The sequence below is a fragment of the Scardinius erythrophthalmus genome (genome assembly GCF_964197995.2).
Source record: "Scardinius erythrophthalmus genome assembly, chromosome: 13".
Classification (NCBI taxonomy): domain Eukaryota; kingdom Metazoa; phylum Chordata; class Actinopteri; order Cypriniformes; family Leuciscidae; genus Scardinius; species Scardinius erythrophthalmus.
Genome location: NC_138233.1, coordinates 38,546,754 through 38,564,110, shown reverse-complemented (window position 1 = coordinate 38,564,110; position 17,357 = coordinate 38,546,754). Strand labels below are relative to the sequence as shown.

The 17,357-nt window shown below is 38.4% G+C and overlaps 1 protein-coding gene across 1 annotated transcript; it reads left to right on the top strand.

Annotated features, from left to right (window-relative positions):
- Window positions 1-5,806: 5,806 nt before the first annotated feature.
- On the top strand, window positions 5,807-16,353 carry LOC308700734 (zinc-binding protein A33-like). Its single transcript, XM_081382493.1, has 7 exons — window positions 5,807-5,936; window positions 12,104-12,357; window positions 12,519-12,614; window positions 12,818-13,048; window positions 13,165-13,187; window positions 13,269-13,387; window positions 13,757-16,353. Exons 2-7 carry the CDS (start codon window positions 12,355-12,357, stop codon window positions 14,299-14,301), a joined length of 1,017 nt encoding a protein of 338 aa, XP_081238619.1. The 5' UTR covers window positions 5,807-5,936; window positions 12,104-12,354; the 3' UTR covers window positions 14,302-16,353.
- Window positions 16,354-17,357: the final 1,004 nt, after the last annotated feature.

Below are 17,357 nucleotides of genomic sequence, written 5' to 3'. Positions count from 1 at the left end.
TTGCACACTAACGACATCTTGTGGTCAAAAGGTGGAAAAGCTGCTTTTCTGTCCCAGAAGACTTTTTTTTTTTTTTTTATAAATCACTTTGTGCTCTGTAAACCACAAAGCAATACAATTAATCCTCATAATTCTTGTTAGTGTTGATGTAGTTCTTATACAATGTATGAACAATTAATTGTATGAATTAATTTATAAAAAAAAAATAATAATAAATGGGACTAATTCACTTGTACAGAAACAATTCTTATGAATCTGCTTTGATATACAAATGCAGCCTTATTCACATAAACTTTAGCCTCAGTAGTCCTACGAGTTCATAGGCAAGGCTCATGTAGGGATATATAATCAAAATAAAATAAAATTGTGTGGAATGGTGAAGTGCTTGTGAACTGGGGAGCTAACATTTTATTTTGTGGGTAATTTAATCAATTTAAAGAAACTTGTTCAACAGTGTGAGGGCTAAGTCTATTTCTTTTTTATTTACTACTACCGAAGGGCATGACACTCGAAACCTGTTCAAGGGGTTCGCGGTATTTTTGAATCTGAATAAGAAGCAGTCACGTGACTGTGTGTGGAAATGAAGCCTCGGATGTCACAGATCACGTGGTTATGGCAAAATGAATCAAGCTCCGATAGCCCGTCTATGGAAAGCCTGTTCACTCCAACGCCCTATTAAGTCCTATTGGTTGTAGTTCCACCAGAGTTCCACTGGGGGCGCTCGCCATGAGTGCAGACTGAATGGGAGTCTATGGAGCTAGACGGCTAAATTTTTCTCTTTCACCCGATTGCTGTTGAGAAATCTCAGATTTGATTGTAGGTTTTGCAAGTTCAACATGGGTTATAGGTCGAAAGTTGAATGAACCAGTACTTATGTCCTTTCGATTTTTTACCAGTCCCTCCAGTTTTTCGCGATTCCGCGATCGCTGAATACAACGCAAAATCAACAAATTGTCGCATTTTTTTGCGATCCTGCATAATTCCTAATTTAACCGCAAAATAATCACAAAAATGAAAAAGACCTCACAAAACATTAAATTATAATCACCCAATTGAAATATCTCTAGTTTAATTAAAGTTTCAATGCATTTTACGTGGACACAGACGTGACGTGCGCACGCGTGATGTCTGTGAGCGGTCTGTCAGAAACATGGCGAAAGAAAATTTGTCCTAATTGTAAAATATAAAAATCGCAAATTTTTTCACAAATTTCTTGAAATTACCACCACAAAATCAGTCATTTTGATCGCAAAAATCACACAAAAAAATCGTGAAATCCTGGAGGGACTGTCTTACAGGTTGAGTTGCTGTTGCCCATAACACGCTAGCATTCTGCTAATGAACGCTGATTGGTCAGTGAAGGGCTGATTACGACCAGAGATACCGATTGATGGCATCGTGTCATCCGCAGCGGGACCAGAAACAAAACAAAACAAAAACTCTTCTAGCACGAGTATTTACCTGTGTCAGGTATGTTGTGTGTTTACCTGTGTCAGCTGTGTTGTGTGTTTACCTGTGTCAGGTGTGTTGTGTGTTTACCTGTGTCAGCTGTGTTGTGTGTTTACCTGTGTCAGCTGTGTTGTGTGTTTACCTGTGTCAGGTGTGTTGTGTGTTTCCTGTGTCAGCTGTGTTGTGTGTTTACCTGTGTCAGGTGTGTTGTGTGTTTACCTGTGTCCGCTGTGTTGTGTGTTTACCTGTGTCAGCTGTGTTGTGTGTTTACCTGTGTCCGCTGTGTTGTGTGTTTGCCTGTGTCCGCTGTGTTGTGTGTTTACCTGTGTCAGCTGTGTTGTGTGTTTACCTGTGTCAGCTGTGTTGTGTGTTTACCTGTGTCCGCTGTGTTGTGTGTTTGCCTGTGTCAGCTGTGTTGTGTGTTTACCTGTGTCAGCTGTGTTGTGTGTTTACCTGTGTCAGGGATGTTGTGTGTTTACCTGTGTCAGCTGTGTTGTGTGTTTACCTGTGTCAGGTGTGTTGTGTGTTAACCTGTGTCAGCTGTGTTGTGTGTTTACCTGTGTCAGCTGTGTTGTGTGTTTACCTGTGTCCGCTGTGTTGTGTGTTTACCTGTGTCAGCTGTGTTGTGTGTTTACCTGTGTCCGCTGTGTTGTGTGTTTACCTGTGTCAGCTGTGTTGTGTGTTTACCTGTGTCAGGTGTGTTGTGTGTTTCCTGTGTCAGCTGTGTTGTGTGTTTACCTGTGTCAGGTGTGTTGTGTGTTTACCTGTGTCAGCTGTGTTGTGTGTTTATCTGTGTCAGCTGTGTTGTGTGTTTACCTGTGTCAGGTGTGTTGTGTGTTTACCTGTGTCAGCTGTGTTGTGTGTTTATCTGTGTCAGCTGTGTTGTGTGTTTACCTGTGTCAGCTGTGTTGTGTGTTTACCTGTGTCAGCTGTGTTGTGTGTTTACCTGTGTCAGCTGTGTTGTGTGTTTACCTGTGTCCGCTGTGTTGTGTGTTTGCCTGTGTCAGCTGTGTTGTGTGTTTGCCTGTGTCAGCTGTGTTGTGTGTTTACCTGTGTCAGCTGTGTTGTGTGTTTACCTGTGTCAGCTGTGTTGTGTGTTTACCTGTGTCAGCTGTGTTGTGTGTTTACCTGTGTCAGCTGTGTTGTGTGTTTACCTGTGTCAGCTGTGTTGTGTGTTTACCTGTGTCAGGTGTGTTGTGTGTTTACCTGTGTCAGCTGTGTTGTGTGTTTACCTGTGTCCGCTGTGTTGTGTGTTTACCTGTGTCAGCTGTGTTGTGTGTTTACCTGTGTCAGCTGTGTTGTGTGTTTACCTGTGTCAGCTGTGTTGTGTGTTTACCTGTGTCAGCTGTGTTGTGTGTTTACCTGTGTCAGCTGTGTTGTGTGTTTACCTGTGTCAGCTGTGTTGTGTGTTTACCTGTGTCAGCTGTGTTGTGTGTTTACCTGTGTCAGCTGTGTTGTGTGTTTACCTGTGTCAGCTGTGTTGTGTGTTTACCTGTGTCAGCTGTGTTGTGTGTTTACCTGTGTCAGGTGTGTTGTGTGTTTACCTGTGTCAGCTGTGTTGTGTGTTTACCTGTGTCAGCTGTGTTGTGTGTTTACCTGTGTCCGCTGTGTTGTGTGTTTGCCTGTGTCAGCTGTGTTGTGTGTTTGCCTGTGTCAGCTGTGTTGTGTGTTTACCTGTGTCAGCTGTGTTGTGTGTTTACCTGTGTCAGCTGTGTTGTGTGTTTACCTGTGTCAGCTGTGTTGTGTGTTTACCTGTGTCAGCTGTGTTGTGTGTTTACCTGTGTCAGCTGTGTTGTGTGTTTACCTGTGTCAGCTGTGTTGTGTGTTTACCTGTGTCAGCTGTGTTGTGTGTTTACCTGTGTCCGCTGTGTTGTGTGTTTACCTGTGTCCGCTGTGTTGTGTGTTTACCTGTGTCAGGTGTGTTGTGTGTTTACCTGTGTCAGGTGTGTTGTGTGTTTACCTGTGTCAGCTGTGTTGTGCAGGGCTCCAGACTAACTTTTTTTATTAGGAGCGCTGTAGCCCCTGACTTAAAATTTTAGGAGCGCAAGCAGAAAATTTAGGGGCACACCTTAAATCACCTTGCAATGCAATTATTCACATTTTCCCCCAAAATAACTGTATTACTGACAAATGCTTTGATAATAAATAGCCTTAACGTACAGAAATTACAATGTGCAGTTTTATTTTAAGTTCACAGGGCTCCAGACTAACATTTGAGGGCAGTGGCACTAAGTTCTACAGAAAGTATTTGGTAGCACTGTGGGATGACAAAGCACTGAGCTTAATTTGAGGTGTATAGATAAAGTTAACTTTAATTATTATCATTCATAATGTCTTAATATTAATTCAAAAGCAAAATGAGTAACAAAATATATATTAGGGAGTGAAAATAGCCAGTAAGCGTCCTCTGCAGCTATGTTTACAATAGTAATTTAATCTTTATCTTTTTTTTTTTTTTAAATAAGTGTGAGTTTCCCTACTTCTTGAAACTTTTAGTTTTATAAATAGGTCTTTAAAGGATGAACAAAAAATGTTTGGTCAACACATTATTAAAAATAACATTTAAATATGATAATATAGTTTTGAAGTGCTGGAAAAATATGTGTAGGCTACTGTTATAACCACAGTATACCATAGTTACAGTTAGTGTTACTACAGTAAATCCAAGGTGATTGTTGCTAATCTGTGGACCTAAAGCCTTCAATAACTTGTTCGCTCATTGCACATGTTTCTCCTGGTTTCCACGTCAGCGCTGTTTGATCTTATATGGTTTATAACAGAGAATTCTGCGTCAAATCTGAATGTTTCTCACTGGATCTCGCAGCAATGTTATTAATTCTGTCGCGAACTCAATGGATTTCTTCACTGGATCTCCACGATGTAACTGTTTCGCGTGATCGCGATCGGCCCGCGACTGGCGAGGAGCTCTGCGCTGTCTATTATTGGTTCGAACTATTAAACAGTCTGTGAAGCAGAATGAGTGCTGAGTAGCGCAGTTTTTTCCACTTTCATTTTGTTTTTATTTATTAACATGTCACGGCATACTCTATGCTTGAGGCTGAGATTGAGTGTTTAAACTGCGAAGTGCCTGCACTGTCTGCAAACTTCGTTTTCCCCGCAGTTCTGGGGTAGCCACTGCAACATTCGCAGCTCATGGAGTTCATCTCCTTACAGTACCTCAACCAGCTGAATTCTCGTAGCCAGTCTTCCCGAAAATAGTGGGTTCAGGCCTTTATCACCTTACAAACCTCTGACTCTGAATCATCATCATCCGATTGTGTCTGTCCGTGACATTGATATTTGTCTCCGTCTCCTTTCCACGGACGTTTACGCGCGCTCGATTATCTCTAGGACCCTCCCCCTCCACACATTAGCCAGTTACAGTGGCCATTCCCTATTCTTCTCACACTCATTGGCCTGCCACACATTCCAGATTCATTGACGCGCCCCTTCCACGTTTAACGTGAAAAAATAAAAAAATAAATTACTGGTCGCACATGTGCGACTGGGTGTAAAATTCAGTCGCACACTCTCAAATTTTGGTCGCAAAATGCGACCATTTGGTCGCAGTCTGGAGCCCAGTTGTGTGTTTACCTGTGTCCGCTGTGTTGTGTGTTTACCTGTGTCAGGTGTGTTGTGTGTTTACCTGTGTCAGCTGTGTTGTGTGTTTACCTGTGTCAGCTGTGTTGTGTGTTTACCTGTGTCAGCTGTGTTGTGTGTGTTGTGTGTTTACCTGTGTCAGGTGTGTTGTGTGTTTACCTGTGTCAGCTGTGTTGTGTGTTTACCTGTGTCAGCTGTGTTGTGTGTTTACCTGTGTCCGCTGTGTTGTGTGTTTACCTGTGTCAGCTGTGTTGTGTGTTTGCCTGTGTCAGCTGTGTTGTGTGTTTACCTGTGTCAGGTGTGTTGTGTGTTTACCTGTGTCAGCTGTGTTGTGTGTTTACCTGTGTCAGCTGTGTTGTGTGTTTACCTGTGTCAGCTGTGTTGTGTGTTTACCTGTGTCCGCTGTGTTGTGTGTTTACCTGTGTCAGCTGTGTTGTGTGTTTACCTGTGTCAGCTGTGTTGTGTGTTTACCTGTGTCAGCTGTGTTGTGTGTATAGCGCCATAGACCTCCATTCATTCTGCACTCGTCCAGTGAGCGCCCTCATGTGGAGCCAGAGTGGAACTGCAACCTGAAGTTTATTGAGTTGCACTTCTCCCCTCATTAGACTTTCTCTGTTCAATAGGCTTGTTTGAGATGAGCAAAATCTGCGCAGAACCGATCACCGGTGATCAGCACGAGATGCATGCCGGTTAGAAATGTGTCCGATTGCGGTCCGCCTTGCTCTGATGTCATGCTGACGTATGTCAAAAAACTCTCGCGAGCGCAAGGCGCATGTGTCGGATTCTGCAGTCCAGCGCAGTTGCTCTCCACTGACTGCGCTGATCAAAAGCATGAAGGGAAACGACTTACTGACGACACAGCTTAATGTTCATTGGTTTAAACAACGGTGATGTATTGTTCTCTTTTAAAATGTTTGATTTTAAAACTCTTATATCATGTTTTATGTGTATACATTATGTGTGAATATTCCCAAACTATATAGTGTGGGGAATTGTGTTATTTTAGGAACGGTTCATATAGATTTTTGCAACTGGTGTTTTTTTACTTGCTAGGATCCCACTGAATACAAAACGACCTGTTTCCAATTTTTTTCTTAATTTTTAGTGCCAAAATTCAAGATGGCAGACAATATATGCAGAAAAATCACAGAAAATAAAATATATAATCTTTTCACTTCTATGAAGGCTTTAAAATGGTAAACCTTTTGATGAATGTATTCCTAATAAGGCTGACAAGTGAGAGACTATTTTCAAAATATTTATTGGATCATTTGCCAAAAAAAAAAAAAAAACGAAAAAACGAAAAAAAGAAATAAATCTGAAAAAAAGAAAAAAAAATCTGCATTTTGTTTCATTATTGAAGAGTTCAACAAAACAGTCAGTCATTGTCACTCAAGTATTTATCCTCATCACTCTCACTGTCACTGTCTGACTTTTCAATATTGGTGCATGTCTCCTCAGTATGGCAAGCCGTTTTAACTTTTATTCATTTCCAGGATATGAGTTCTTGATATCAACAATTCAATTTTCACTAGTTAAAACGATAGTTATTGATATCAGAAATTAGATTTCTACTAGTAAAAATGGCAATTTTTGATATCAGGTATTACATTTCCACTAGTTAAAATGATAATTCTTGATATCAACAATTGAATTTCAACTAGAAAAAACTACTTCTTGGTATCTGTAATTGTATTTTCACTAGTGAAATGTCACCATAGGCTGCCATTCAAAATCAATTGTTGATATCAAGAATTGATTTCTTACTTGTTGAAATTCCAGTTTCACATATCAGAAATACAATTCTTACTAGTAAAAACCTGTATTTTTGATATCAAGAATTCAGTTGTCACTAGTTGAAATGTCTATTCTTGATATCAACATTTGAATTGCTACTAGTAACAATGTTAATTTCTGATATCATGAATGTGATTGTTACTAGTAAGAAAGCCATTTTAGATATCTGAAATTATATTGATATCAGAAATACATTTTCAGATATCAAAAATGAAACATTTTAGTAGCAATTTAATTGTTGATATCAAGGATAGACATTTTTACTAGTAACCATGTAATTCTTGATATCAGGAATTTGCATTTTTACTAGTAACAATGTAATTAATGATATCAAATTATATTTCTACTAGTAAGAAATACAAAGCTGATATGTATATTCAGAATTTTAACTAGTAAGGAATCAATTTTTAATATCTGTAATAGTTTTGTCACTCTTTTAACATTTAAAACACATGTAGGATATGAATTGTTGATATCAACAATTGAATTCTTGATATCAAAAATTTAATTGTTATCAACAATTTAATTGTTTATCTGTAATTATATTTTCACTAGTGAAATGTCACCATAGGCTGCCATTCAAATTGATTTCTTACAAGTAGAAATATAATTTGATATCAATAATTACATTGTTACTAGTAAAAATGGCAATTACTGATATCAATAATTCAATTGTCACTAGTTGAAATGTCTATTCTTGATATCAACAATTGATTTTGAATGGCAGCCTATGGTGACATTTCACTAGTGAAAATGCAATTACAGATATCAAGAATCATAGTTTTTACTAGTTGAAATTCAATAGTTGATATCAAGAATTATCATTTTAACTAGTGAAAATGTAATTCCTGATATCAATAACTATCATTTTAACTAGTGAAAATTTAGTTGTTGATAAAGAATTAATATCCTCGAATGATTAAAAGTCAAAATGGCTTGCCTATTGCCATTCCCAGGATATAAATTGTTAATATCAAGAATTATAGTTTTTACTAGTTGAAATTCAATTGTTGATATGAAGAATGAACATTTTTACTAGTTGAAATGTAATTCCTGATATCAAAAATTGCCATTGTTACTAGTAGAAACATTATTCCTGATATCAAGAATTATCATTTTATCTAGTGAAAATTGAATTGTTGATTTCAACAGGGCTGGACTGGGACAGAAAATCGGCCCTGGCATTTTGGCCCAGACTGGCCCACTACATATGATCATAAACACCACCCATCTTTGCACGCCCTTGAATATGTTTTTGTTCAACTCTTATTCATTAAAACCATGAATGCCATCTAATAAGTGAGTAGGAACGAGTTAACAGATGAAATAAATACAAAATTGTAATTTATTAATACAATTGAACTATACTCCACAGTGATGCATCCAAAAAACAAGCTATAAGCTGCATTGGCATAGCAATACCAGTGTTTCCCACAGGATCTTGGTAAAACTGTGGTGGTTGGACCTCTGTCCCTCTAGGGGGGTTCGGGGGCATGCCCCCCCCCCCTAAGAATTTGTTTGGCATTTTAATGTTAAACTCATTAATCTGGTGCAGTTTGAGAGTTCAAAATTAAAAGCTCCAACCCATATTAAGTGCAAATTAAACAAAGAAAAAATAAATAAAACCTCTTAGTAACAGTGTCTGTCTATATTACACTACTACATAATAGTTATAATATTAATCTCATGACAGTAGCCTAATAGACATATGGCAAAACAAATGCACTGAAAAATAAAGAAAACTTTCATAATTAGTTTTGTACTAATTTCTATACTTGAAAGAGATAAGCACATGATCTTTTATTTTGATGGAAACTGCATCAAGCTTTTATTTTGGCGGAAAACATGGATAAAAACGCGTCTCATTAAAGTTCTAGTAAATTTCTGTAATCGTCAACAATGCAGATGTGGAAATAATGCGTAACTGGGTTATGGGTTCCTACACTCATAGCCAAAGTGTTTTGAAAGTAGTTCTGCTTACCGCGGACTCTACACTTTCTCATCTCTCTCTCCTGATCCTCCTCATCAGCCACTAGAGCTGATGAAGGTCCTGCTGCTGCACAAAAAATATATATTTTGACACATTTTACAGCGTCTGCTTGCATTACACCGGCACCGTCAATTAAGCAAAACAAAAGGGCCGCCAATGTACGAGTTTTATGGGCTGTAAAAAAAAAAAAAAAAAAAAAAAAAAGTATGAGATGTATCGGCTCAAAATGCCAGATTACCAGTCCAGCCCTGGATATCAAGGATTCATATCCTGGAAATGAATAAAAGTTAAAACGGCTTGCCATACCTCAGAGTGTTATGACTTTCAGGAACGAACCCAAGCGCAGACAGTCTTCAAAACACAGTTTATTATAGACAGAAAAACAGGGAAAACAAAACCCACAAGGGGGCAAATAACAGACTGGGGAAAAATACTAATCACAAAACTAGACTTAGACAATTAACAGACAGCAATCATTAGATGAATCCTCACAGAGTGATCACACGACAAGACTACTCACATGATAATACAAAACGAGCCAGCACAGGACAGCAAACACAAGGGGCTTAAATAGGGAGAAACTAAAGAAGACAACAGGTTACACAGGTAAAGCAATAATGACTGATGAGGAGAACAAGGGGGCGGGGTAAGGTAACGAGACAACACAAGCACATGGCCCAAACAAATGGCCATGTGCTTGTACAAAAAACATGGGTCTGTCATGATCCTGCCTCAAGAATTAAAGAATGACAAGGACTAGATGGCAGAATCATGACACAGAGCCCTCACACCTGCAAAGTTGCGTGCATGGTAAGTTGTTGCTCTAGCAAGAACACCTTCTACTGCATTGGCTGGCAAGACAAGAGCACTTCACAAGCTGTTTCTTAACCAGGTTTGAAGAGCTGACACATGAATTTCTCACATCCAGCTAACACGTCTGGAGATGGATGAGGACCTACACCAAGCCTACAAAGTGCATTAATGACATCATCATCTGTCTCCATGAATGACTTGAAACAACAAACCTTTCCTTTCCCACAGATATGGCCTGTGGTATCGCAATCTGTGAGTGCATGAAACCCTGGTAATGCTGCTGCACGCTCTGGGCCAAGAGCCATGTAAATAGGTTGGAGTTGTATCTTTCGTCGACGATCTCCAGTGCCCATGATAATGAGACTGTCTTTGTTGAGGTCTGGTATCCTGCGTAGGGCAAGCACCAAGACATCTGTGTCACATGTGTAGATATGTGGGGTTTTGCCAAAATGACTTACTGCTACTGCATACATGATCAGTAGAGTGTCCGCCTCTTCTTGTGAGCTCCTCATGCAGAAAAAAGCTAACCTCATTCTCTACCTTGCTCATAAAGCTGTTGAACTATGTAAACTGTCAATTACAGTTCACACACACAACGGTGTTATGGCCTCAAAAGTTAACATGGTGAGCATGAGGAGCTCACAAGAACAGGCGGACACTCTACTGATCATGTACGCAGCAGCATTACCAGGGTTTCATGCACTCACAGATTGCGATACCACAGGCCATATCTGTGGGAAAGGAAAGGTTTCTTGTTTCAAGTCATTCATGGAGACAGACGATGATGCCATTAATGCACTTTGTAGGCTTGGTGTAGGTCCTCATCCATCTCCAGACGTGTTAGCTGGATGTGATAAATTCATGTGTCAGCTCTTCAAACCTGGTTATGAAACAGCTAAAGCCCTTCGGTGGAACATGTTTAAAACTCTAAAACCCAACCAGGGAGTGGGAAAACTATGTCCCACTTCAGGAGCAGTTACAGAGCACATTCTGAGAGCACACTGGCAAGCAAATGTTTGGGCACAAGATACAGTGCCTGCTCCAAAGATTCTTGACGCACTATCACTGGGATGGAGGCAAATTAATGATGGGCAATGGGCTCCTGTCCTGTCAAAACTTCCACCAGAACCAGAGGCTGTTGTGGAGCTTGTGAAGTGCTCTTGTCTTGCCAGCCAATGCAGTAGAAGGTGTTCTTGCAAGAGCAACAACTTACCATGCACGCAACTTTGCAGGTGTGAGGGCTCTGAGGAGACATGCACCAATACTGAAAAGTCAGACAGTGACAGTGACAGTGAGAGTGATGAGGATAAATACTTGAGTGACAATGACTGTTTTGTTGAACTCTTCAATAATGAAACAAAATGCAATTTTTTTTATTTTTTTTTACCCAATTTTTTGGCAAATGATCCAATAAATATTTTGAAAATAGTCTGTCTCACTTGTCTGCCTAATTAGGAATACATTCATCAAAATGTTTACTATTTTAAAGCTTTATAGAAGTGAAAAGATTATATATTTTATATGTGATTTTTCTGCATATATTGTCTGCCATCTTGAATTTTGGCACTAAAAATGAAGAAAAAAATTGGAAACAGGTTGTTTTGTATTTAGTGGGGTCCTAGCAAGTAAAAAAACACCAGTTACCCAGGCTGGAAAAATAATTTCCCTCTTCCTGCAAAAGCTCAAAAGTTTCATTCTGTTTATCGTTTCCTAGTAACAAAGGCTGGCTATCTTTCCCATTGGCTTCATGTAATCCATTCTCCCCAATAATTTTCCATGTCATCTGATTGTTAACAGAATTATTGTGGTGAGCGCAGAACATTATTTTAATTAAAATGATTATTAGGTCATATGAAGGAAACTTTTAATCAGTCAATGCGTTTTTCTGGGTATGCCAATAAATACCATAATGGTGGTTACACCCATCATTGGTTGATAATCATGATAATTCATGTTACCCATGGTCATATTTATTACCCAAGTCAATCAGTTAATTAGAAAATGTATGTATATAATGATATACCTAACATATATCCATTTGAAATGTTTAAAAAGGCGATTATTTGCAATTTTTGGTGATATATCCGCCATCTTGGATTTTGGGCCTGTGCAGCCTGGGAAAAAATCGGAAACAGGTAGTTTTGCAAACTATAGGGTCTGAAGAAGTCAAAAAACATTGCAAAAATCTATATGAAATGTTCCAAACACTTTATTTTGCTACATATGGCCCTGCACTAATATGACAGTGCGATCGCTATGGGTTATGCAATGTAATTTTTATAAAAAAATAAATAAAAAAAACATGTCTGTATTAAAGAAAAAAAAAAGATAAACATGTATTTGGAATGGAATTAAATAAGTAGCTACTTTGTGTGTCTTGTTCATTATATTTATTTTCATATAAAAGCAGCAGAACTTAAATTTCATCCTGTCAATACGCCTTTGATCTCACAGGTGTCATATCCACTGCGAGAAGAGAGAACTGTCCATCTTGCCTGTGCTTTTTTCACTCCTCCTCTCACTGCAGCCGCCTACTCTCGACTACATTTCAGGCGAGGCAAGGCGCATCTCAAACAAGCCTAATGTGTGATGTTTTGTTTTCTTGATACAAGCTTCGAAGCCTCGGTGCTGAACGTCACATCACTAGTAAATAACATTGTCATTTACAAACTGTACTTTGTGTTCACTCAGGTTGCCTTTGTTTTATGGTAAGTTTTAATTTATGAATCAATTTATTATGAGATTTACACAAAAACTGAAGAAATCAGGGTGGGGGTAAATACTTTTGCACAGAATTGTATGATCATATCACTGTATTTTCTTCTCTTCACTGTAATCTGGTGTTTAATGTATTTTTGTTCAATTCTAGGAGGAGCTCAATACAGCACTGAAGTCCTTACAACAGAAACTTCAACACAATGAAAAGAAGAAAGGAGAGTTTGAGAAAACAGCTCAACACATCAATGTGAGGAAACAGAATCAAGAGTCATTTTCATTACAGCTGGAGGATCACTTTATACCGTTATGAATTGATATATTTAATATAATGGATTCCAGTTGATTATTTCTGTAAATGACGAGCAGCTTCTGCTTCTGGATCCGTTATATGTCGGGTATCCGAGATCTGTGTTGATTGAGATGATTGAAGTGAATGTGATTTGATTTCAGTCTCAAGCTGAGCACACAGAGCGTCAGATTAAAGAAGAGTTTGAGAAGCTTCATCAGTTTCTCAGAGACGAAGAAGAAGCTACAATCACTGCACTGAGAGAGGAAGAGGAGCAGAAGAAGCAGAGGATGAAGGAGAAGCTGGAGGAGATGAACACACACATCTCAGCTCTTTCACACACAATCAGAGACATGGAGGAGATGATGAAAGACAATGACGTCTCGTTTCTAAAGGTGACAAATCAATCTGGCTTCATTCTTTGTGCAGAAAACAACTTGTATAGAGAGACTCACTGACAATGAGAGTGTTTGATAAGATATTAAAATGTTTAAAACTCTATATTTTCCAGAACTTTAAGGCCTCAATGGAAAGGTAAGTGAGCTGCTCGTATCTCTTCTCTCAGTGGATCTGAACTCAAATTCACTGCAGTTCTGACTCCTGAATGTTCCTCAGAGTCCAGATCTCACAGCCTGATCCACGGATGAGTTCTGGAGCTTTGATTCATGTGTCGCGTTATCTGGGTAACCTGCCGTTCAGAGTCTGGAAGAAGATGCTGGAAACTGTCCAACACAGTGAGTCTCAGCAGATTTGACACCAGTGCAGAAGATAGTTCACATATAAACACACACAATATTAACATTTGATAGAAATATATTTAATAATCACTTGAATTACCAAGTGAATCTGAACTGTATTTCAGAAAATCATCAGATCATTCAGCGAACTCATAATGAAAAGTCCTCATGGTTTATGTTTATGTATTAGGATACAATAGTGTTTATTGAATACTGATATTAAACCTGAAGCCTCAATCCATTCTGACAGTAACTCAGAGACCATTGTTATTGTTAAGCATGATTCTTACAAAAGAGAAATGTTTTACATTTACATTTCTAATACATCATATTTCATCCTGTAATCTGATGTTATTCTCTTTGCAGCTCCGTTGACTCTGGATCCAAACACAGCAGCTCCTCGTCTCACACTCTCTGCTGATCTGACCAGTGTGTCGTTCAGTGATGGAGATAAAACACTTCCTGATAATCCAGAGAGGTTTGAAAGGTATAAATGTGTCCTGGGATCTGAGGGCTTTAACTCAGGAACACACTGCTGGGATGTGGAGGTTGGAGACAATACATGCTGGGGTCTTGGAATAACCACAGCATCACACCAAAGGAAGGGAGAGGATTTCTTTGACTCTAATGTCTGGGGTGTGTGGTACAGGAACAGCAAATACATCTCACAATCCCCAGAGCAAGGCGGCACTTACTTCACTGTTAAACAGAAGCTTCAGCGTGTGAGAGTTCAGCTGGACTATGACAGAGGAACAGTGTCATTCTCTGATCCTGTAACTAAAGACTGTCTGTGCACATTCAGGACATCCTTCACAGAGACTGTCTTTCCATTCTTATCTAATGTCTGCACAACTTCTCCTCTGAGGATCTTACCAGTTAAACTGTTTATTACAGCAGAAAATCACAGTTAAATCTGTTTCTGCTTCTAGATTAATACAGTTTTGCAGATTATGCTTCAATAATAACACTGTAATCAAAGGGTTTCATTGATCAATCACACTTCAGAATACAACAGAATAACATAGCGTCTGGTTACAAAGGCAAAATATAACCATTATGTCACTACACCTTCTCAAGGCATGTACCCATGCATACCAACGAAAACAAAAGTACTGATGGTAAAAGTATCATTATTACAGTATAAATGCATACATAAAAGAGAGAGAGAGAAAAATAATAGTGACAATAATAATTTTGCCATTCTGTGAGACAAACTACACTGAGGTCAAAACAGCAGATACAGCGTCACAAAAAGGTGTAAAGAGAGGGATACATGGAAAATAGGTTAACTAGGTAATTCTTTCAGATTTTCAAAGTATGACAAAATAGGTTCCCATTTCAAATAAAATCTGTCCACAGATCCCTTTAATGTAAATTTTATCTTTTCTAATTTTAAAAAGAACATCACATCTTCTAGCCAAACTGTTGCAGAAGGAGGGGGAGGGGATTTCCAACTTAACAAAATTCTTCTGCGGGCCAATAAAGAAGTATAAGCAATGATGTCCCTCTGGGTTGCAGTTAAGGTAATTGTTATAGTGTGACTGGGAGATCCAAAAATAGCTATTGAGGAACAAGGCCGTAATGTCACCCCAAGGGCCTCAGTGATAACTTTAAAAACCAATTCCCAGTAATTATTTAGAGAGGAGCCAGACCAAAATGTATGTGTCAGACTGGCTGGGGAGAAAGAGCATCTATCACAGGCTGCATCTAACCCGGGATATATTCTCGCTAACCATTCCTTGCTCAAGTGAACCCTGTGAAGCACTTTAAATTGTATGAGCCCTAACCTAACAGAGGATGATGATGACCCTTTTAAGCGCCTCCCTCCAAAAAGCCTCAGATAACTTTATCTGACTTCATCTTCCCATTTGGATTTAATTTTATCCAGATTGTACTCTTTCAAAGACATGAGCTGGGACTATAACATGGAAATCAATCCTTTATTACTAAAATTGAGAGTAAGACTATCTAAGGGCGAGGTAGGAGGAAAATCAGGGAAGGGTGGAAATTTGTTCTTAACAAAATTACGAATCTGAAGGTATCTAAAAAAATGACTTTTTGGGAGGTCAAACAGTCTGCAGAGGTTCTCAAAACTGTTAAATAAACCTTCAGTATATAAATCTTTAATGCATATTAACCCAGAGGTTACCCACTGTCTAAATGATGAGTCTGTTGTAGAGGGAGGGAATAAATGATTTTTGTAAATAGGACCAATAATATAAAGATGATTTTTTATTCCTCTTTTTAGTCAACTTTAGCATGGGTGTCTAAACTTATGCATAGCACTGTATTAATTTGATCCAAGACATAAAAATATTACCGAAACCAAACTTTTTTAAGACTGCAAAACAAATATGGCCATTCAATTCGATCAAACACCTTCTCTGCGTCCAAGGAGATAACTACCTCCGGGTGCAGAGAAGTATCAGAAAGATACATTATGTTAGCGAGTCTACAAATATTAGAGAAAGATTGGTGACCTTTAATAAATCCTGTCTGATTGTCTGAGATTATCGAGGGGAGGACATGTTCTAAACGAAATGCCTATACTTTAGCTAAAATTTGAATGTCGGTGTTTAAAAGAGATATAGGACGATACGATTCACACTGGGTAGAGTCTTTATCCTTTTTAAGGAGGAGTGTAATAGATGCTTGCAAAAAAGTTGGAGGCAGAGAGCCTGTCTCCAAAGATTCTTTAAAATCCTCAAAAAGAATTGGTGCAAGTTTCTCCTTAAATTTTTTATAAAAATCGATGGGATACCCATCAAGGCCTGGGGACTGACCACTCTTCATTGTCATAACGGCCCTACTAATTTCTTCAATCTCGAGGTCACAATCTAAATCTACTGCCCTATCTGATTGCAAAGTAGGAATATTCAAATTGTTTAAGAAATTTTCCATTTCCGTTGTATCTGAAGGGAATTCAGAAGTATATAATGAGGAATAAAAGTTTTTGAAAATTGTATTAATTTCTTTTGGGTTGCTAACTAAGGTTTGATTTGAGTCTTTTATCTGAGAAATAAGACAGGAGGCAGTTTGACGTTTCAGCTGATGAGCCAAGAGCTGACTTGATTTGTCTCCATATTCATAGTAAAGACCACGTGTCCTCATTATTAATTGTTCTGCGTGAGAAGTGGATAAAATATTTAACTTTGTCTGCAAGACAACTCTTTTTTTTACGTAATTCAGCTGTGGGAGATTCTGAATACCGTCTGTCTAACTCTAATATGGATTGTGAGAGTGTTTGCTGTTCCTTCTTACGTTCTTTGTTAGCATACGATGTATAATAAATTATTTGACCCCTCAAGTAAGCCTTTAAAGTCTCCCAAAGCAATGAGTAAGACACTATATCTGTTTTATTGTATTCCAGAAAATTATCTATACTAGATGAGACAAAGTTACAGAACTTATCATTGGATAGTAATAATGGATTAAATGCCCAGATTGGTCGTTCTCTGATATTCAAAGGGAAGTGCAGTTCCAGCACCACAGGTGCATGATCGGATACAACTATAGCTGAGTAGTCAACTTTCTTAACCATTGATATAAACAAGTTGTCTATAAAAAAAAAAAAATGTAGTCTAGAAAAGGAATGATGCATTGTCAGAAAAAAGGGTACGGTTGGGGTACATTTGTGAACACTTAGGGTACAAATGGTGAAGTTGTACCCTCAATGGGTCATAGTTAGACCTTAGGGTATGTACTATAAAAAAGGTACAAATATGTTTCCAACTGTCAGAGCGTCCATGTTTGGACCATTTAATCCCCAAACAAAGGTACAATCTGTGACAAAAGGAGGAAGCCAAAGTGTATGAAATGGTAAAAGCTTATTAGGCTCTGCATCCACAGTGATCTCAACAATTCAGTGAACACATAATTGTCAATCACCCAAAATAGATTAAACAGAGCAAGATATTCATGTTCATGAGTTGTTGGTTATTTAGAAGAGATGCACAAAATAACCAAA